This window comes from Camellia sinensis, chromosome 9 (genome assembly GCF_055761805.1).
Source record: "Camellia sinensis isolate YWXY chromosome 9, ASM5576180v1, whole genome shotgun sequence".
Lineage (NCBI taxonomy): Eukaryota > Viridiplantae > Streptophyta > Magnoliopsida > Ericales > Theaceae > Camellia > Camellia sinensis.
This window is the reverse complement of record NC_138969.1, coordinates 133595033-133618132: the sequence shown is the minus strand read 5'-3', so window position 1 is coordinate 133618132 and position 23100 is coordinate 133595033. Positions and strand designations below refer to the sequence as shown.

Genomic DNA, 23100 nt, shown 5'->3' with positions numbered 1-23100 from the left:
AAGTAAAAGAACAGCACAGGAAGAAGCATGGTGGGGAATTATTACGATACTTGAATAAATAATTACAAACCAAATGAGAGAACGATGAGGAAAATGTTACAACAAAATAAAAACCTCACAAAACACTCAAAATAAAAATAAACAAATACAAAATAGAAGCTTCATGTGTCTTGAGGATTACTGGAAACTAGTATGCTCAACGCCGGAAAACTACTCCGTTTTATCCAAAAGAAGTTAGCTGGCCGACTGGCCAACTAGGCCTAGCAAAACCTGTCTTGTTGCAAAACTGAGAAAATGAACAAAGAAAGAATATGTAGATGGCTGAACTAACCACTTCTAGTTAGATTACAACAAAACTAATATGAAACTGAAGTAAGAAAACAAGTATAAGATAGAAAGTGCAAGAAAATGAAGGAATTGAAACCTAATCACTTTACAACAAAACAATATGAAACAAAAGTAATAAAACAAAGATATTCACCTTCCAAAGAAAGAGTGAACTTCTTGATTTCCAAACTTTCTCTTGATCACCCTCAAGTTTGTGAATTATGTTCTTAATCTTCAATTCAAGAGCTTAGAATTTGTGCTAGAACAATAGTTTTGGAGCAAGTGTATGATCACTCTTTAATCTTCTTCAACTTAGCAAGACTACTTTCTCTTTGGTCAAGGCTATAGGACTTGGTTCTTGAGTGGTATTTGCAAGGAAAGATGAGATATGGTGTATGGTGTATAGCTTGAGAAAATGGAAGTTCACAACTAACACTTAATTTTGGCTAAGTCTTGAATTCAAAGCTTAAACTCTCTTCTTCTCTATCTCTAGCCTTCTCTCCTCAATCTATCCTCCTACTCCTCTCAACAATCTGATGTATACATATAGGAAATATAAGTGGAGAAATGGTGAAAGACAAAAATGGGGCATTAATGAAGATAATGGAGCAAATGGAGCACTAATGGAGCTAATGGAAAACAAAAGTAGAGCATTACCTTCAATAGATTAAGGCAATAGAGGATGGGTATACAAGCATTTGGTGCATAATGGATCAGAAAAATGGATTTGGGAAGTGCCCACCCGAACCAACACAAAAAAACTGGGCAATCTGTTTGTGGAGTGGTTAACAAGCTGGTTGACTGGCCAGAGGAGAAAAAGTTTGTTTCGCTCTGGTTTGACTCCGTTTCACTACAGGTACCCGACTGGACCTAAACACTTGGCCAAAATAGGCTTAGGGTGGAGAGTAAAGCTCAAATTTCATTTTTTCTTATTGAGGATTGTGCAAGAAACACATTCTAATTTTCATCATCGGGTAATCAAAAGAAAGCGTCAAAGTCTTTAGGCCAATCAAAATAGGGTGCCTACAACTACATCATGATCATTTATGGTAGTAAAGCATAGTTAGTTTTTGAAATATTCTCTACTAGGCCTTATGCTCACCCACGTAGCTGAAAATATTTTTCAGGTGTGTTGCGTGTACCGACATTAGAGTTATGCTCAGAGTTGAGTAAGGTGGTTTCATGATTTGTAGGCCTTGGGCCATTTGTTTTATTTATTAGGCCGCGTGCCATTCTTATAAGCGTTACACCCTTTGTAAATGATGTAAGTCCTTGGGCATTTCAATTTGATATATATCATCTATTGTATATTTTAGTTAGAGATCATTCATTCCACGTACATGTGAATGTAGGGTGTATGAAACTGGACAAAATATGTATTGTGTAACACTATTGTACCCATTTGCATGAGAGATATTATTTTATTTTATCTGATTGTTGTCTTTTTACTTATTGGTTTTGGATTTATTTATGTGGGCCGGACACTACAACATAAACATACTTTAGTGGCACTATACTAGTGGCATTTTTTTAGAAAATGCCACAAAAAATGATATTTAGTGGCACATTTTTTAAAAATGCCACAAAACGACAAACATAAAAGGCTCTAGTGACATTCCAATGAACAAGTGTCACAAGACTACAACAAAAACATACTTTAGTGGCACTACACTAGTGGCATATTTTTAGAAAATGCCACAAAAATGATATTTAGTGGCACGTTTTTGAAAAATGCTACAAAACGATAAACATAAAAGGCTCTAGTGACATTTCAATGAACAAGTGTCACAAAACTATAACAAAAACACACTTTAGTGACACTATACTAGTGGCATGTTTTTAGAAAATGCCACAAAAATAATATTTGGTGACACATTTAGATAAATGCCACAAAGCCACAAACATATAATGCTCTAGTGGCATCTCAATAAAGAAATGTCACATCAATTTTATGGCATTTTATAAAATAATGACACAAAAAATTATGTTCGTGACATTTACCAACAGATGCCACTAAACTTTAGTAGCAATGGCATTTTTTAAAAAATGTCAGGACACTAGGTAGGTGCAAATTACTTTTTATGACACTTAGGTGAAAAGTTTCATAAACAAATATTTTATACCATTTTGAGAAATGTCACTAAGTCAAAAACTTTCCAAGCTTATAATGGCATTTTTGAAAAAACAAAAAATACCAATATATTTTTAAAATTTTTACAATGCAGTAAATGATTAAAAATAAATAAATTAAACTCAATATACACTACAAGAAAAAGCATATTCGGCGACTAAATTTCCTGACCAAAAAAAAGTTTGGTCACTGATTATATGGATTTTACCGACTAAAAAAATTTTAGTAGCCAAAAGTAAAGTTTTTTGGTGACTAAAAAAATTTTAGTAGCCAAAAGTCTATAATTGGCGACTAAAAAATAAGTTTAGTTGCCAAAAGTGATTATTTTTAGCGCGGGAGAACTAAAATCTTAAGGCGGGAATTAAATTTTTTGGCGACCAAAATTTTGGTAGCTGAAAGTGCATCTTCGATGACCAAATTCGATTTTGGTCGGCAAAAGTTAAGTTTTTTAGCAACTAAAAAACAATTAGTAGCCAAAAGTATAGAATTGGTGACCAAAAAATATTTTTAGTCGCCAAAAGTGGTCTTTTTTTATTTTACTAGTAAATAGTTTATTTTACATAAATTATGTTCAATAAAATAATTATGTTTATACATATACTTTTATATTAATATAGATGTATGTACTATATAAATAATATATGTTGCATATATAATCATATGGTGCTATAGAGGTGTAGTGGGAAGAGTGTGGTGTATAAGGTTTATGGTGCGGGAGGTTGGCGGTTCGAGTCTCTGCAAGAGCAGATTAAATTGTTCTACAACGAATTATCGTCACGAATGGCACTTGATAGCGTCACGAATAGTGCCTACCATAACATTAAAGTGTCACTAAAAGGTTTTAGTCTTAATGGTGTAATGACACTTATAAGTGTCACTAACTCTTTTTTTAATGGCGCTTGATAGTGCCACAAATAATATCTACCATGACATTAAAATGTCATTGAAAGTTTTTAGCCATGATGGTGCAGTGACACTTGCAAGTATCTACCGTGGCACTCGTATCTACCGTGACACCGATAGAAGTGGCACTTGTTCAAAATGCCATAAGACCAAAAATGTCATTAGAAGAATAGTTTTGTGGCACTTTCAAATGTCACTAAACTAAGAAAATGTTGTAGTGGGACTCTGCAAATTGTGGGCGTGACTTGCCTAAGTTGACTTTTTATTAAATATTTTTTTTTGGAATTTATAGTTAGTTTGTTGTAAAATCACTACAAAAAATTAAGAATTTAGAGATAAAAATTTAGAGATAAAATTATGTTTTAGGGACCAAATATTTTTAAAATCAATTATACTCAGTTTTTTCAATTTCAAAAGGCCGTGGGAACCACTAGTCCAAAGCTTCCGGAGGTGTATGCAAAACTTTTCTAGATAAATAAATCACTACATCTAAACAATAATGGGAAAATACTTTTGCTCACCACTCATAAATGGATTAATAAAAATTTCTCCCTAATTCATTAAAGCAGAAATAGATCATTATTTTCAAGCAGTGTTTCCACTAGTGTAACGAATTAAATTTGTTCATATAGGGTCGTTTGATGATGTTTTCATTTAATAAATAAATTTTAATTTTTTTTATTAATAAATTTATTTTTGGTACAGAAATGGTTCAAAAGTAAATGAAAACAAAATAATATATAGTTGTTATTGGAGGTGGTGGAAAACGATGGAAGGTGGTCAAAGATGGTGGCTAACTATCAGAGTAGTTAGAGAGTTGTTAAAGGTTATGAGTGGTGACTAGACAATCAAAGAGCTCGCTGAAAAATTCCTAGAGGCCGGCCGGCCGGCCAGCTACCACAATGGGTGGAGGTGGTGGATAGAAATGATAGCCAATGAGTTGTGACTGGAGGTGGTGAGTAATGAAAAGGAGAGTAAAAACTTATATTGAAAATAATATATATATAAATATATAGTTTTTTGTTTCTAATTTAAGAATCAATTTTTTTTTCTTTTATAAATAAAAATAGAAACGTTATCTAAAAACACTTAAATGAACAAAATTTGTCTCAAAACAATGAGTTCTAGTTGTGTTCCCACTAAAATGAAGGAGCATCTTTTTTTTACCCCGACAAATCTAACTCAAATCTACACCTTTCATTTTAATATTTTTTTATTACATTTTATTCTTTGTAAAATTTTCTTTAAGGCTAAAAACATTTATAAAAAAAAAATGTAAATAGAAATTCTCTTTATACCGTTTTCCCTTTCTTCCCTCTTTCTTTCCATCGCACACTACTTTTTCTTCCACCAATCACCACCACCCAATTATCATTGCTTCTCTTCCACCAACCATGGCCCCCATTCTCTTACACTCTTCAGTCTCTATAACTTCTAATGTAGTTCCAAATTAATAGAACCATTTGTGAATAGACTTGAGCCTGACTCGTTAAGGATTCGTTCAAACTCGATTCGTTAAATTTTTATTGCGTTTGAGCTCAAACTCAAGTTCATTAAAATGTTAATAAATAAGCCCAGACATACTAAAATTCGACTTGTTAATTCGGCTAGTCAGCTTGCCTGTATAATATTTATTTAAATAATAGAATAAATATATTATTTATATATTACATAATGTAAAAATATGTATAAAAAATGGTATAAATATGTTATTTATATATTTAAATAATATAAATGTACATAATAGCTAACTATAGATAATATATTTATATAATAGTAGTGGTAGATATTATTGTTTTGGTAAGATATTAACTCTTTTTTTTTAGTATGTTTATATATATTGTATATATAATTTTATAATGAAAATTTCAATTGTAACTTTACTCTCATACATAAGTATGAATTTATAATTTCTTTGACTTGTTAAGACTCGTAAATAGATTCGAACTCGAATTAAAAAGAAAACTCATAGTTAAAAGATACATGATAATTTTAAATAAATTATATACAAGATTTTGGTGTTTAAGTTATATTTAGATTTGCTTATCTATACTTTGATATAGTTTCATTTAGAAAAAAATAAAGTGGAAAAGTTGTTAGGTTCTAGTTCACTACAAAAAAATCAAGTTTTAGCAGCGTTTTTTATTGCAGCGGCCTTAAAAATGCTGCTATAGATGGGCTATTGTAGCAGTTATTGACCACAACTAAAAATTAAATTTTTAGTAGCATTTTTTTCATAACACGCTGCCATATATTTTTTTATAGTGACGGTTTGTACTCAACCGTTACTAAAAGCCCAGCAAAATAAAGGCCCGCCAAATTCAACTCCGATTTCGCGCGGATTCTTTTTTTTTTTTTTTTTTTTTGTGTGGGTGAATAACATATCAGAAATTCAATCCAAAAAAAAAACCGTTCAACTCACAATTTGTGCCCTAGTCCACAACACTGCTTTGGCGAAGTATCAAAGTTCATCTCCCCCGCGGCGTATTGACGACATCAAGCTACTGTGATTTCAAGGTCAGTTTGCTCTCTGTGTTTCTCTTTCTCTAGCCATCTCTTTCTTCTTGTCTCTCGGTTTATCTCTCTACCCTTCTCTCTTTCTTCTACTGTCTTTGTGTCTCTTTTTCCCTTACTGTCTTTGGTCAAGTTTGGGTCAATGAAATTCATTCTTAAGCTGAGACTTGCCCTTCCATTCATTGCTTCTAATATCTCCAAAACTTCTCTACTTCGAAGGATTTCATGAACATCTTGAATGATTTTGATTTGGGAAAATAATTTAGAAAATAGATTGATTAACATGTTTGGTATTCTAATTTTGATCATCTATGATATTCATATTTTAACCAATATAATTAGTGAAATGAATGGATTGTTGTTGATGCTACACAATAAATCTCATGCTTGAGGATTCATTATGTATGGTAGGTGTTTGATAAAATGCCACAATGGAGTAATAGTCCCTATATTTTTGTTTATTGATTTGTTCTGTTTTTGTGTGTCTCTCTCTCTCCTTTTTTTTTTTTTTTTTGTTGAGAAAATTGTTGCCTATGAATTTAATGCACAGTTTGTAATTTTTGTTGCATTGATTATCTATGAATTTTGATATAATTCTGTTCGTATTTGTAATTTATAAATAATCTCCTATCTCTTGATAAAAAAAAGATCAATGAGTAACCAATCACTTTTCCATATACTAGTTATTGTCTGAAATGCTTAGGGTTATAATTGCCCAGGTTGTATAATATATTGTTTAATATTAGTTTCAAAATTTAACGAGTAAAAAAATGTACTTAAGCTTCTTTCGTTTATTTTTCAAATCAATCTCAAACAAGTTTTAATCACCCCAAGTTCGAATAGTTTAATTTTTTGAATAATTTTCTGACACAAACTTATCGAATGAAGCCTAAAAAATTAACAAATTTCTGAATATATTGCTTACATAACGATGAAATCTCAATTGAATTTTCAACAAACTAAATAGCCATTATTTTACAGCCCTAGAAATGAACTACAGCAATTGAGCAACAGAACATTTATAATGAAACATGAAAATGTAAAATGTGAGAAGAAACAGTAGATACCTTAACCCAGTAAAAGGTTTCTAGAAATAAAGAAAACAGAGATGCTGTTTTGAGCTACTACATTCTTGATTTCAACATTTCTCATGGAAATAAAGAAGACAATATGAAAGTATCAAACAATGGACGTCATTTCTCGATTTGAACATTTTTCATGGAGGTCTTTATAAAATGGCGTCATGAGTAATACTTTTGAGTACTATTGTTATGTGACAAGTTTATCTTTTGGATTATGGTGTGGGCTATTAGTTTGCTAGAAACATTGGATCTTTTTTGTATTACAGGTTTATGTAATGAACCATTTAATTAAGTTGTTTTGGATATTTTGGGATTATGAAAATGCAGACTCTTTTACCTTTTACAATTATTGAGTATTGAGCCATTAGAATAAAATAGTGTTATAGATATATAATGTGAGCAGGTTGTTGGCTTTTTTGTTGGCTGCTGTTGTTTTCTTTGATGCCTGGTGTCATTGCTACTGGTGCATGGTGCTATGGCTGGTGTTTACTGTCAACAATTTGCCCACAGTTTGCTATTGTCTGCTGTCTTAGGGGTTATGGTGTCTGTTTTGATCATTTTTTAATCAAATTGTCTCTGTAATATGGCCTTTTGAGTTTTGTTTCTAGTTTCTTTTGTTGTTTGGATCTTTTCAGTGTAACCAGGTTATGTTGCTCTTAGGTTTTTTGTTGTCTTGTTTGCCTTGTTCTTGCTCTCATTTGCTCTTTGCTTATGTGGTGTGTGAACATGATGGTTTTCGCTGTCTACATTGTCTTTTTTTGTGTTTTCGTTTGTGTGTCTTTGTATAGTTGGTTAGCTTCTAGGGTATACCCCTTGTATCTTGTAATTTTGTCATTTTATTTATGACTTATTCACCACCACCCCCCCCCCCCCCAAAAAAAAAAAAAAAAACATAGCCTACAACCGCGGTTAATAAGCGTCGCTGTAAATAAAATTCAAAATGAAATCTATGGCTATAGCGACACTGTAAAACTGATGGAATAGTGTCAAAATCTAGCAGCGGTTCACAAAATGTCGCAAAAGTGAAGGATATAGTGGCAGTCGACCCGTCGCTATAAAGTTAGCAAGTAATTGGTAAATTCAAGATATAGCGACATTTATAACTGTCACTACATCAACCGTCGCAATAAAGATAACTATACCAGCGTTTGCGGAAAACGTCACTATAAGGATTTGCTGACGGGGCTATTGCGGCGGTTTGGCTGCCACTATTGCAACTGCTGGTAAAGGTGTTCTAGTTTTTAGCGACGCTTTTTCCTGCTTTTAGCGACAGTTTTGGCCGCTACTAAATCTTGATTTTTTTGTAGTGGTTTTCTTTGATTGTTCAGTCTTTGTTAATAGAATATTTTCGGTTTCAGATTACTAAAGTTGAACATGACTAATTTCACCAATTTTGATTGGTTTCAACCATGAACAAAGCTTGATGCGAAAAAAAAAATGTCACAAAAAGATCATCTTCCACATCAATAAGAAGGTTGGAGGGGTGTCGTGGCAGTGGTTGAAGATGATGGTGGATATAGGTTAGAGTTTAGAAAATAAGAGAGTAAAGATAAGATGAATTAGAGACCAAGTAATTTTTGAAATTATAAAGAATGTAAAAAAATAAAATAAAGGGCACTTTTTTTTTTTTTTTGATTCAAAGGGCACTTAGGCCATAAGTCAATTTCTTAATGTTTTGGACCATTAGGCCCAAGCGCTAATCTCTTTGGGTCAAAAGAACACAATTTGTATAAAATTATAACTATCTGTTGAAATCAACTTATATGTCTATCTCTTGAAATCACCTAATTTGTTTATCTATTGAAATTCACCAAGCCTATTTTCCTATTTGTTGAAATTCATCAAACTACTTATTTGTTGAAATGTGATGGCACTCATTCAACACCCTATCTGTTGAATATCACACATTTTTCTACTTCACCACAACCACTTGTTGTCGCCGACCGCCACCGGCGGTGACTTTTCCAACATTGGCAAAATTTTCCGGCACCGGCAACTTTTCCGGTATGTCCTTATCACCAAATAAGATTTTACTTAAGATCTAATACCATATACCCTTTTAAATTGGACTTTTCACTAATTTTCTTTAAAATAAAAATCTAATTTTTGAATAGGGTGTAAAAAAAATGGGTGTAAGAAAGAAATTTTGTAGTGTAAGTAGAAGCTCCCATGCAATAAATATGAATTTATATTTTCACACACAAAAATTACTCATTTCACACACTTCATGCATTTTTTAATTCCGAATATATTTCTTAACAATTGGACAAAATCTTAATATAGTATTTGGTTTATTAGAATGAAAATATATTTTCAATAATTTTTTTGGTAAACTAAACATAAAAATCAACATTTTGTTAGAATCAATTCACTTCATTTCAATAAACCAACATAACATAACATAAACACAACTCCACACAACACTGACCATTACCACTATCATATGGTTACAAAACCTCTCTAATCTCTTTCACCATCTTGCCCCTATCTCTTTTCTTTTTGTCCCTCTTTCTAACCCTATTGGCAGCCAACTATGGCTGTAAAGGGGCAGTGGACGAGAGAAGGTGAGTGACGAGATGACGGCAGCAAAAGTGGTAGAAAGGGGATTGAAAGTGGTTGAAGGTTTCAAGATTAGGTTAAGGTTTGAAGGTAGAGGAAAATAGGATATTATTTAGATAATAAGTTGTGATTAAACAAAACTTCATATTTTAAAATAGTTTAATGCGTATATTGAAAAAATGTGAGCTAATAAAATTGTGTTGTTACTGAAAATAAAAAAGTTATGTCTTACAAAAAAAAAATTTTAAATCTTTAAACTTAATTTAAAAGTGATGTGTACAGAGTAAATTTAAAGTGAGTAACATGTCAATAACATTCCCAATAAAGATGTGATTAATAAATTTATTTTTGTGAGTAATTTTTCAATAATTTCTTTTAGATATGTGTCACTGTTTTGCAAATAGACATCCCTTGAGTATGATCCCAGGAATGGCTTGCGAAGTTGGCATATGTCTTCTTCCATTTGCCCCATCTGTATTTCTATGTGAACTAGGCTACTTATGTGTTAATATTACTAATGGTATACAAATATATTTTGTTATATATTTTAGTTTATTTTATTATTTTATTTGACAGTAATTTATACTTATTAATAAAATTATATCAATTTTATTTTTAAAATGTTAAAAATCTAATAAATAAATAATTGTTTTACACAATATAGGAACCATGTAGTGAGGGTCTCATAACCATATAAATATTATCTTTAAAATCTCTTTATCAAAATAATAATAATAATAATAATAATAACAAAAGTATATATCACATTGCCGATCAAAAAAAAAAAGTATATATCACATAGCTTGATACCATAAAGTGTCATGATTTAATGATAACCAAACACTAGTGTCATAATCAAACACCACTTAACCATACGGACATAATTTCGATTACAAATTAAAATAACAACAGGTCGTAATTAACTTACAATTAACACCACAATAAGTGATAATCAGAACTTACAAATATCATAATTATAACTTAGGATATATAACTTGGTCCTAGTTTGGAGTTCGTATCACTTACGAATTATACTAACAGTCGGCTATTATTTGGGATTCATATCACTTATGAATTATACTAACAGCCTTTATAGTTTGAGATTCGTGTCACTTACGAATTATACTGATCACCCATTACATAATCATCATCCAAACACATAATAAAAATTAATTTAATAAAATAAATGTGTAAAAGATTTATTAATTTTATATAATTTTATTTTTGGTAGGTATAAATAATTTTTAAAAATTTAAAAATATTTTTTTAACATTTATTTCTATCAAATTAACAACTTTGCCTTTAAAATTGAGCAATTGTATCTTTAATTTTCCTTATTTGGAATAAGATTCAAAATTTAAGATCAAATATATTACAATTAAAAAGTCAAGGATCAAAATAATACAAATTCCAAACTATAAAGACCTTTAATATAATTCACCTTACAACAAAATTGTTGTACTTGCATTCTACATTGTAAAATTTGCATTCCGTTGCCTATAAATAAATAAATAGAATGATTGTTGTATTTCCCATCTTTATTTCACAGCTTCATAGCACAACTATTTTACAACTCCAATTCACAGTCAAATAGTTTTTCCTTTTTTTCCCCCTCTTATTCATTAACTTTCCTCCTCGTCTTTTGGGCATCTAGAATCGTATGTTTTTCACAAACTTTTTTTCATTTTTCTTCTTGATTTGCACGTTTAGAGAGAGAAATTTCTTGGTCGAGTTAGTAGAATATATCACTTTTAAATTATTCAAACACTAGTTTAGAAAAAATTAAAGATACTCATTTTTATATGGTTCTCTTTTTGGAGCAGAAATAATTTTTAAAAATTCAAAATTATACTACGTTCTTATTTTTGTCAAACTAATTTTTAATCAAAAAAATAAATTAAGAAAACTCAACCAAACATCCATCTTCTCAGAGTCCTTCGATAGTAGCCCTTTTTACAAAATCCTTAGCTAACGACTTCCATTAACAGAGTTCTGCCAAACAAGCTCAAAATCATTCCAAAATTTCCGATAATTTACCATGTGTGAGACATACGTGCCTAACCCATTCCAACTCTTCCAAGTCCAAAGAAGAGATTCGAATGGACTATCCAGAGATAATTGAAAATCCCATCAGCATTATCTATCAATTAATTTAGTATAGCAACAAAGTTCTACTAGGCACGTTCAAGAAATCATGCCAAGAATTTCAAAACACAATTCAGCATAACAGATCTGCAACTAGCAACGTACACAGGACTTTGCAACAAGCAGCAAGGACAAAAAAAAAAAAGAAAACTTTCACGCTACACATATCATTGAAAAGCACTTCCAATGAACATTGTGTCATGAAAAACCATCTCAAGCTTGCAATTCCGCACCAAGAAACTTGCTACTAGAGAAAACCAAGATCAGAAAAACGAACCAATATTTAGACATTCCACCTTGTTTACACATCTTTTCTTGTAAGAACTTTCCTCTGGTGGAGACAAACTGAGTGTGTATTGAAATATGCAAATCAAATTATGATCTCAATATCAAGTACAATAGAACCCATGGAAAAAAAAGGTGAGGTTGAACAAGTAGCTTTTATTTTCAACAAGATGGACCAACGATCACATTAAAGGTTGAGTCAAAAGCAACAAAAGTAATTATTTTTGCAGTCGGTGATGAAAAAGACAAGAAAACGAGGTGATTGGAAATGGCGCAACACCTTTTAGAGTGGCCCAAGATTGGCAGGGTCCCGCAGGAATCTCTCCATCTGCCTTGCTCTAGTCCTGATGGACATGTCAAAAACTTTCTGCGAAAATTCCACCACTAGTCCACCAAGAATACTAGGATCAATCTAGCACAGTCACAGTAAAATTAGAGACTTATCATATAAGACAGCCTATCAGCACAGAACTTAGAATTTGCAATAACACTACCTTCTGCTCAACCTTGACCTTCTTCCCTTGTCCAATTATATCCTGTAGTGTTTCTTTCAGTTCTTTCTCCTCTTCAGTTGGAAGAGGCTGACAAAAAACACACACACAAAAATTGTGAGAGTTTCCAATGAGATCCAGCCACTACTCTCATCTCAACCAAACAATGAGTAGATTAACCATAATAAATATAGAAAACAGAATAGACACTTCAGCAGGCCTTAAAGGTACAGAATCAATGTATATCAAGCCAGAGGTTAAAACTAATATACAGGATTAGCATTTTCCATACTTTAGGCAAAGCCCAATTAATTTGATGATTTGATTTTTGATAGACGCCTTACCCAAAAATGGGTGTTGTCCCCACTACAGAAATTGTTTGTGCCTAAGATCCTGCCCTAAAACAACAAAATAATTCCCCGACAATTAACAGCCCAGCAAAATTTCTATAAAAACAAGGGGTATTGTTACCACCAGAGAATTCCATATTAATGAAACCTATTAGGAGGCTTAGGAATTAAGTACAAAAACATTATATACATTAGCAGCCAGCACCTAATAATTCATTGCCAATCATTTTTTAACATCACAAGAATTATTCGATATATGTTAACCATGATCACATTCACATAGAAGTAGGCAATAGAATTAGAAGGTCTAGAAGTACAGAAACTATAAACACCACCACGGCATACATAATCCAGTAAAAGATCATTTGGGAATACTGACAAAAATTAAAATGTATTCCGTAAGTCCATTTTGAACCAAGATAATGTGACAAACAGCTGTTTCAGGTAATAAAAAACCAAGCTGCAGAAAATATGCAAAAAGTGTAGATAAATCAATATTTGTTAGTATTAGTTATGAAAAATCATAAGGAATACCAATAAAAAAATATGAGTTTACCCATGACTACGTCTATATGTATGTATTAACCAAAAACATTTTACAATTTATTGAACCAAGCATATTTTATTTACATCTTATATGTATAAATAAGCAAAGATACATGTATTTTACTTTTATTCAGATCTTTTAGTTGTCTTGGTCAAATAGGATTGTACAATCTCTGACAGTGATCCAAGCCTTCTGTGCCCAAAGAGAGACTTCTTTCATTTCATTAAAACAAAAAAACTATCAAGTCAACTTCACAACAGAGGCTTTACGCATTATGGGCATGCTCCATCAGTTCAGATGCCAAGGCCTTCAAATTCAATTCTTATTGGTTTCAAATTTCATGAAGTTTAAGCTTTGGAAACAAAAAGTATAAGGCATCCAACTTCTCTACAAAAACAAACAGTAAATTTGGCAACAGTTGTGAGGGTTGGAAACTGAAAAGTGTAGGTTGATATAATGCATGTACACTGTACTTGTTGTAATCCATTCAATCTTATAAAACCAAGATTTTTTTCTCCCTTATCTCCTCTTTTTTCATACAGTGGCAGATATGCAAAGATAAAAGGAAGTAGAGGGGCTACAGCTGTAATAGCCTCTGTAGGTTTTACAAGAAAAACACAGTAAATCAACAGAAACCTAGCATGGGAACTAATAGAGAAGGACAAAGCATAAAAGGAAACAAGATTATCTGAGTACTATAATTGTAATCAAATTTATTAAGAAACCAATTGAAAATACATGAAAAGCCATGAACAAAACATAAGATTAGAACACTAAGTATATCCTCAATTACAATAACAATCTAAACAACTTACCCAGATAAAATTATAAATAAATAAACAATTATTGCTTTTCCTACAATACTTGGTTGGACACATGAGGAAATTAAAGCACATGGTTTAACACATGAGGAAATTAAAGCACATGGTTTAACACAAAATGACTATCTCTATATTACAATTTACATCCATCAACACTAGCATCTCATATATCATTACTTGATTGCGAAACTACCTATGAAGCATGGATGGATACGGATATGGATACGGACACAGGATATAGATACAATACAATATGGATATGGTGATACGAAAAAATCTAAAAAAAATAGAATACACGTATGGCCAGGATCCATTGAAAAAAAAATTATAATTTTTAATATTGTACTATACATGAGCTCAAAAAAATAGTAAGTAGGAGTGTTCACGGGTCAGTTCGGCTCGGGTTTACCCCTAAACCACCCACCGAACCGAATGTAACGGGTTGGCAAAGCTATCATCCGCTGCCAACCGATAGCATATTCGAAATCGACCGAAATGAACAATTTGGATTGATGGACAATTCTATTGGTGATACATACACAACACAACAATCTAAGAGATTCATACAAATAGATCTGAGAGAGAGTGAAAGACAGAAACAGAAGGTGGAGTCGAAGAGTGAGTCATTGTCGCTCAAATCGGCGCACCATCGTTTCCATTGTTCATATTTGAACACCATCGTTGCCGTCTCACAAATATGAGCACCATGTCAGCGCCAATTACACCATCATCACTGAGAGAAAGAGCACGGCCAATTACACCATCGTCACTGAGAGGAAAGAGGGAGACGAGAGAGTGAGAGAGCGAGAGCATGGGAGGTTGTCATCGTGAGTGGAAGGTGAGAGAAACCATGGCAGAGAGAAGAGAAGGTGAGAGAGAGAGAGAGAGAGAAGAATTGCAGTATCTAGAAGGAAGGAGAAAAGGCTTAGTCTTGAAAAGATAAATGCAGATATAAATATAGAGATAAATGTAATCAAAGAGAGTTGATAAGGGTTAGACTTATAGTCTTGAAAAGATAAATTGCCTTGGAAAGATAAATATAATAACAAAGCTGATCAAATGTCTCCAAATGTGGTTAGGCCTTCCAAATGTCTCAACACATGGCAATATTATAACCACATATAAATGTCGGACGGTTCAGGTTCTATGAAAATACTCTTAGCCAAGCCCCCGACTCAACCAACATATGAACGGTTTTACCAATTGTAACTCAATTCCAACCTTTGCAATCTCGAAACCATCTGTTTTATACTCAATTCAGTCAAGCTAAGTTGGTTTTTTCAGGTGAATCAGCTATTTGAACAGCCCTAATAGTAAGAAACCATTCTTTAGGAATTAGATCCTAATTTAAGAGCCAATAGTCTATTTACTTTCTTTTGAGTGGATACATTAATTTGATAAACTCTAAAAAGGTATGGTACTACTTTAATCTCACTATTTTTTTTCTTAGGTAAGAAATAAAAATATATATATATTGAAAAACGCTTCTTGTATTTATTCTAACAATTATACTCTAATGCCATGCAAAAATTATTGCACTCTCAAATTCATAGTAAGTTTGCATATGTGAATTAGAGTATCTAAAAAGTATCTGACATTCCCCAAAATTAACATCAAGTATCAGATACGTACATTTAGATCCACAAGTTTCCAAGGAATATCAATATGTATGCAACTCATTTTTAAAGGTATTCATGCTTCTTCGTAAACTACTAACTGAAAGTTTGCTCCTATATAGGACAATTAGAGATTTAAAAGTTTGTTCAAGATTAGAATCTTTCAAATCTCCCAGTCTGTCCTTGATTCTGGTTGACAGCTCAAGTGCTGGTTGACCAATTTAGCTGACAGCCCAGTTTTGACCAGTGACTGTCCTGGTTGACTAGGGTTGATTCCCTATGATTGGTATAATCTTGTTTACCCTAAGTCAACTTATTAAGTCTTGATGAAATTATTAGATATTCATTTAAGCATTTCATCAATTGATGCCTTTACTTGAATGTAACTTGGGTTTCAACCTATAAAGCACAAACCTCTCTGGAGGTCACGCACAAGTGTCTTAACACAGTCGAACAGGAACACACATCGGACACACTCCGAACACGTCGGACACATTGGCCTCGTTTGGGAAATTGGCTATTTTCGTTTTTTGCAATTTTAGTAGGCTAAAATATTTGTGTTTGGGAATAGGATTGAATTTTTTGTGGCTGGATGTGATGTTTGTAACAGAAAAAGTGAAATGATTATGGGTTTGATGTGACATTGTATTATTAGCTATTTTCGCCTATTGGATCTTTTTGTGAATTTAGCCAAAACAAAGCCAATTTTTGGCTTCCCAAACACCCCACTGTAGAGAGTCGAGCACGCTAGGACACTAAGGGCACATTGAAACACTGAAAACACGCTGAGAACATGCTAAGGACTCATTGAAGACCATTTTTAAAAAATTAAAAATTAAAAATTCCTTTTTTTTAAACTAAAATAGAATACTCAGATTGATAAATTTAATGAAAATATTTGACATAAAATAAATATAAAATATTTAAAAACAACATAATAAATATATAAAATTATATGTTTTGCACGTGTCCCCAACATGTCATGTTCTGCATTTTTCTTTTAGATTCCTATGTTCGCGTGCCTATGTCATGTTTATGTCTATGTCCATGATTCTTAGGCTTCAATTGAAAGCCTAAGAATCTAGTTCCAACCTGGTTAACCAACCTATTTGGTTGGCTGCCACTGACCTAAGACACCTGATTGACCAGTCTCGATATTGTTTGACCAAATGAACATTTTTGTCCATTCTTTAATCTCTTCAAGGTTACATCATTGTCCCAAAGCATCTTCAAAGCCAATGAAGAACTCCCATAGCATCTATGCTTTTAAGGCTTCAAGACTTGTGTATCCAAAGTGGTAGACGCTTGGGCTCTACCTAAGGCAAACATTACAAGGCATGCAATTGCCAAACTATGCTAGTCATAGCACTAGCACTGACTACTAACCCATAAATAAGGGTTTCCTATGTCTTTCTCTAGTAGGTCTTTTTATTAATCCAAATAACCTCTAAACCATAAAATGAAAAATATATCAAGTTGTCCTAATATGTACGATCTAGGCGTTCTTACACAAAGCAAGTAATTTATTGCATATGCTATACACTTGTACATCCTACTTATCGAACATTATTTAACAAAATAAAATGTTAACAATATATTTTTTATAGTCTATGAAGTACGGACACCTCTCTGAAGGTCACGTACAGGTGTCCGACACATGTCGGACACGAGCACGCTCCGGACACATGTCGGACACGCTAGAAAGAGTTGGACACACTGGGACACTTTGGACACGCTGCGGACACGTTGGGACACACTGAGAACACGCAAAGGACACATTGGGAACACACTAAGTACTATTTTTTTTTTAAAAAAAATTATAATTTTTAATTGTTTTACTAAAATAGCATACCTAAGGTTGATAAATTTGAAAAAATTAAATATTTGACATAAAATACATATTAACTATTTAAAAATATACATATAATAAAAATATAAAAATATATGTTTTGAACATGTCCCCAACATGTCTTGTCTTACATTTTTTGAAAATTTATGTATCTGCGTGTCCGTGTCGTGTCACATGTCCATGTCTGTGTTTCTTAGTTTATAGTATTAAAACAATGTATATCTACCAAAATAAAACCTTCCAAATATGACATAATAAGACAGGTTCTTTTGCCGAATGAAAGTGATATCCTCAATATGAATCCGTATTTATTTTTGAATCTGACCTAGATAAAATGAGGACACTATATGCTGGCAACTCAAATATATATTAGCTAAAACTAGTTCATTTTTTCTTTCTATCATCATCATACTTCAGCATTAAATCATAACTAAATCCCCCCCATAGCCAGAGAAATGACATGCCAACCCTAGTAATATGAACTGTCTTCCCTACTCCAGGGTTAATTCATAACATGCAACAAGAAAACAAGTGCAAATAACTTCAAGCTAAGAAGCCAACCCAGCCTTCCAAGCAATTATGGGCCAAAAAAAAGCAGAACACAAAATCCAACTGCAGTCACCCTAGTCCACTGCAACTAAATAAGATCACACATACCCAATAATGATTCAAAAATATGGGGAGTGAGTAGAGAGAAGGCAAAGGGTGGAGAGGACAGTTTTATTATTCGATGTTCTAAAGTATGCCATGTGACATATGGTATTATGAATCAATAATTTGCATTTTCAGGAGTAGAGCTTACGATAACAGTTGTCACAATGGCTTTCACTTCTCCCCTTTGTGCCATAGTCAATTCTATAAATCTCTTTGCAATAGCTTCCAAGTGCCTCAGCCTCCCGTTCTCAGCCAAAACAGCTAGTACCAAACAAGATAAAAAGATAGTTACAAGAGGTTAACATAAACTACTAGGAAGGAACTCCAAGCACATAAATACAAGAATTCAGACACTGAAATGAATAATTACTATAGTAATATGAAGCCCAAGTAGTGAACCAAGTACCTCAACATGTAATCAATGTCTACATTCCTATATCTTTACATGGTAATTAGCCCTAATATGTTCTAAGTTATAACAAGTAAAATTAGCAGATTTTTATTCCAGTTCAACTATATACAAACACAAGGAAGCTGATAAATTTCTTCCAGAAGATGGTTCCCTTTGAGGTATTACACACTTGCGAAATCACCAATGATGAAAGACAGACTAGAATGTCTTGTAATTATTACCTGTATGAGATAATGAGATATATTACCATTTCAGGTTACTGTGAGAGTGAGTAATCATGAGAAACCAACAAAATGCCACTAGTCATTGAAAACCCTCCAATCCCCGATAAATTCTAGTTTGAGTCAAGAAACATCTCCTAAAAAAATAAACAAACATGCTACTGCTACAAGGTTGTAAAGATATTGTTTTCTTATAATTTTCCTATTAAAAAATTACTCTTGTAAAGTTTTCTTTCTGACAATTTTTAAGTATCATCTTTGGAAAAAAATATGATTGGTAAATTTAGGCATTTATTATGTTCATTAACAGGATTACCCTCAAGAGTTGAACCTCCTTCAAGGAGTAAAATGTACATGCAATTTCTTAGTGATATCAAAATCTAGAAAACTAGGGATAGTAGGGCACAGAAGTATAGATCCAAAAATACCACTAGTAGCAACCTCTTATGCGAAATTCATGTTGTCAGCATTGAAATATTCAGGAAATACCATCTATACACACCTCCAGCAGTGCGACTTGAATTACTATACTGACATCATCTAGAAACAACCTTAGAAGGAAGAACACTTCTAATAAGGTGCCATGTCCGTGTCAAACACATTAGACACCAACACTCACCGGACACTCTCTAACACGTGTTGAACATGCGTCCAAATGTGTCATATTAAGTTTTAATATTTTTAGAACATAAGCAAAAGGAGAGAAGGCCATTAATGGACACCAGGTGAGGTGTTCACTTTTAATAATAGTATAGATAAAAAACTTCGGACACTTGAGAGACACAAGTGTCATTGCTAAGACACACATGAAAATACATCACAAGTGCGAAAAAATAACTTGTGATACAAAGATAAAATAAAAATAACCTAGGGACAGACAACAAACCACAGAACGCTCATACACTTGTTTGTGTCCCATATCTCTATTCGTGCTTCTTTGGAAATAGTTATCTATTCTTTTTCATAAGTTTGAATATGTTTTTTTTAAAAACTTTTTAAATAGATCGAGATGTTTAAATTAAAAACAGGAATTTTTTTCAAGTTGAGTAACAATATTTTAATTACTGTACAAGCAATTTAAGTAATAAGCAGTGTCATACCCATAAAATTCTTTGTAAGATCTGAAAATTTAGCTTCAGCACAAATTTCCTGTATAGCCTTTACTCTTATATCCGCACGAACTGACAAATCTTTCATGAACTGAGAAAATGTAGGACTTTTCTTTGAAGCTTCAACAAGATCAAGAAGCTCAGATTCAACCTTGTCCAATGCATTTGCTTTTACTGCTGCAAGGTACAAAGCAGAGGCATAGTTTCCAGAGACCCCAAACATAGTCAGAGGCACCTGAAAATTACAGAGAAACAACAAAGAAAGATTAACACAAGGAGATACTCAAATAAGTCCCGGGAAAAAAATAAAAATAAAGAGAAAGAGTAATAATATAACCAATAATCTACATCAAAAACTAGGAAAATTCATAACCTGTTTTCTAGTGTTATCTACAAGCTGAACAGCTTACCGTGGAGAGCAAAACAAGTTTCTTTATTCCCTCTTTTACTCCTAAAAAATAAGTTTTTCAAGAAACTAATGGAAAGGGGAGAGTTGGCGGCCACCGGAGTCAGACACAAAAAATAAAAATCTATGCCTAAATCCACAATCAGTGTGACAATTAAATGACTACAACCTCATAAGCAAGGACAATTATAAGGTGGTGGCATGTCCACATCACACACCGACGATCATCGAACAGTTCCCAATACATGTCAAACACATGTCCAACTGACTCCTATTATTTAAAAAAATAAAAAATAGACCCAGACATTGCTTAGATACACATGAAACACACTTCAAATTTAAACAACATAACTTGGGATGAAATGGTAAAGGAAAAATAATGTATATTTATGCATATTAATCCCATTTTTGTTTAAACTTTAGAAATTAGTGTTATAATGCATTTTTTTTTTATCTTTGAATGAAATATTCATGTGTACGACAGATAATAAAACTCCAAATGTTGCTCGTATCACCACATATTGGGAATTGTCATGTCATGCTTCAGTGTCCATGCTGCTTGCAAAGAATTTACCAATGACCACAGGAAATGCTCCATTACAAAGGCTAAAGTAATTTTTTATAGTATGGAAATGAAAATATGTACACAAGTGTATATGTACATGTAGTGTATAATATGTATATACATATACATATATTTTAAGACTTCCTACTGCACCATCATTTCCTCAAGAATACCACATCAAATAAGGTCTAGATATTATATATAATCTTTAAAGCTGGAGCACATTATTTTAGGTTAATTAGTCCCATACATGTTTCATAGATACTAATTACCTTAACTTTCTGCTCCTTTGGTGCAGATAGAGAAGCATAATTCTTTGAGAACTGCAAAGCAAACAAGAGAAACTAATATGAAACATCACCCGAAAAACTGCAGTCAATAAATATTCCAAACATAGAGGAGAATTTCTGCTTTTTATTGACAATATGCATAAAGCGGTTCTCAAACATCACGTAACCTTGCTGCTGATGGTCCAGAGACAGAACACACAATTTGCAATCATATAAGCATACTAAGATTTTTCATCATATTGAGTTCGGTTTTCGGAATTTCAAAACAAAAACAATACATATACATATATATTCTATATTATAATGTGAACACCTCAATCGGTGTAGACAAAAGTATGAAACATATTTTACTTCCCTAAATTACCCTTACGTAACAATCCCAATTCTCTGGTAACTGCTCCTCACTTTTCTGTTTGTAGCATGGGTGATGGGAGAAGAATTAGGGGCATGGCATGGGTAATAATGACACACGCATTGCATGTGCCAACTGCTTGTATATATATGTGTGTGTGTGTCTTTACATAAGATGCCTAAGACATTTTACTCATTTTATCCACTTGCTTAACAACAAACAGGAAGAAAAATCAAGAAATACAAGAGAAAATATTTAAAAAACAAGAGAAATTCAAATCGTCAAAAACTGAACAATACTGAAAAAAATGAAGCAAACAGAGTTATGGAAAAAAAACGTTATCTTGTATTTACTAGAATTTCAACCCTCAGTTCTTGTTTTTTTTTCCCCCCCGAGATGCCTAGTGGAAAAACTATAGCACATTTCTTTGGCTAGGTTACCACCAAACAGACCATTTATAGTCTACATCAAATTTTCATCATGTCCCATCATTTTCCAACATTTGCGAATAAACATCTGCTATGCTTGCTAAATCCTTAAACCTCGATTCTTCTGTTGAGAATACAATCATGAAAAACATATCGATTTACGTCTAAAGTTGTCATCTAATTTGCCTGATTTCGGCTAAGTTGATTGGAATCTGCGGTAGACTTCTGAATCAAACCTATCACCACATTTTCCACTATTTTCCAATCGACCAAACAGAACCCATTCCAGGTAAACCTAGTTGATTTCGGCCCCAACAAAGCAGAAGAAAACAATAATAGAGTTCCATATACAAATCACAATCAGAAAACAAAAGGGAAATCAACTAATTTCAAGTTTGAATGGTTGGGTATACCTCCGGATTTGTGAAGGTAGGGCAAAGCACTGATCGTTGAATGGTGGATCTCTGAGTGGAGGAGAAAGATTTGGATCTGAGAATCTTCTGGAAGAGAGGGAGGGTTGATCTCAGACGCCCAGCCATTGCCATTTCGAAAACCCTAATTTCTTCCTTCGACTAGTTGAGTGAAAAGCTTTGTTTGAATCCAAAAAACATCAGTTCCGGCTTGAGATAGGGGTGCTTAGCGAAATGGGCCACCTGTAGTTGCATTGTTTTTAGATGCTGCTTAGGTCATGCTTCGACACGTGTACCTTATTTGCAACTCTTTCCTATTTGACAAATTTCACTTGCAGGTGCAATATATTATTTTTCAAATTTAAAAATAAATTATAAATTTGATTTTTAAAATTTGAAATTGTTCCGGTAATTAAACTGTCGCGAAGAACGTGGGTAGGTGTAGGGAAAACATTTTTTTATTATTATTCAATTTACACATTGCAGAAGTTCCATGACACTAAGGTTAAGTTTGGCATATTGTAAAAAAATTAAAAAATTAAAAAATTATTTAAAAAGTTAAAAAGTTAATACTATTCATCAAAAATTAACAATTACGGCTGCACAACTTCCAATCTTAATTTTTTTCCTACA

At 32.7% G+C, this 23100-nt stretch overlaps 1 protein-coding gene across 1 annotated transcript; it reads right to left on the bottom strand.

The window, feature by feature from the left end:
- Positions 1 to 11971: 11971 nt before the first annotated feature.
- Positions 11972 to 22854, bottom strand: ATP5 (delta subunit of Mt ATP synthase). The gene is made up of 6 exons (XM_028244582.2): positions 22471 to 22854; positions 21260 to 21310; positions 20008 to 20251; positions 18423 to 18535; positions 12441 to 12527; positions 11972 to 12358 (listed from the first exon to the last, which is right to left on the bottom strand). Exons 1-6 carry the CDS (start codon positions 22600 to 22602, stop codon positions 12230 to 12232), a joined length of 756 nt encoding a protein of 251 aa, XP_028100383.1. The 5' UTR covers positions 22603 to 22854; the 3' UTR covers positions 11972 to 12229.
- Between the last annotated feature and the right edge of the window lie 246 nt (positions 22855 to 23100).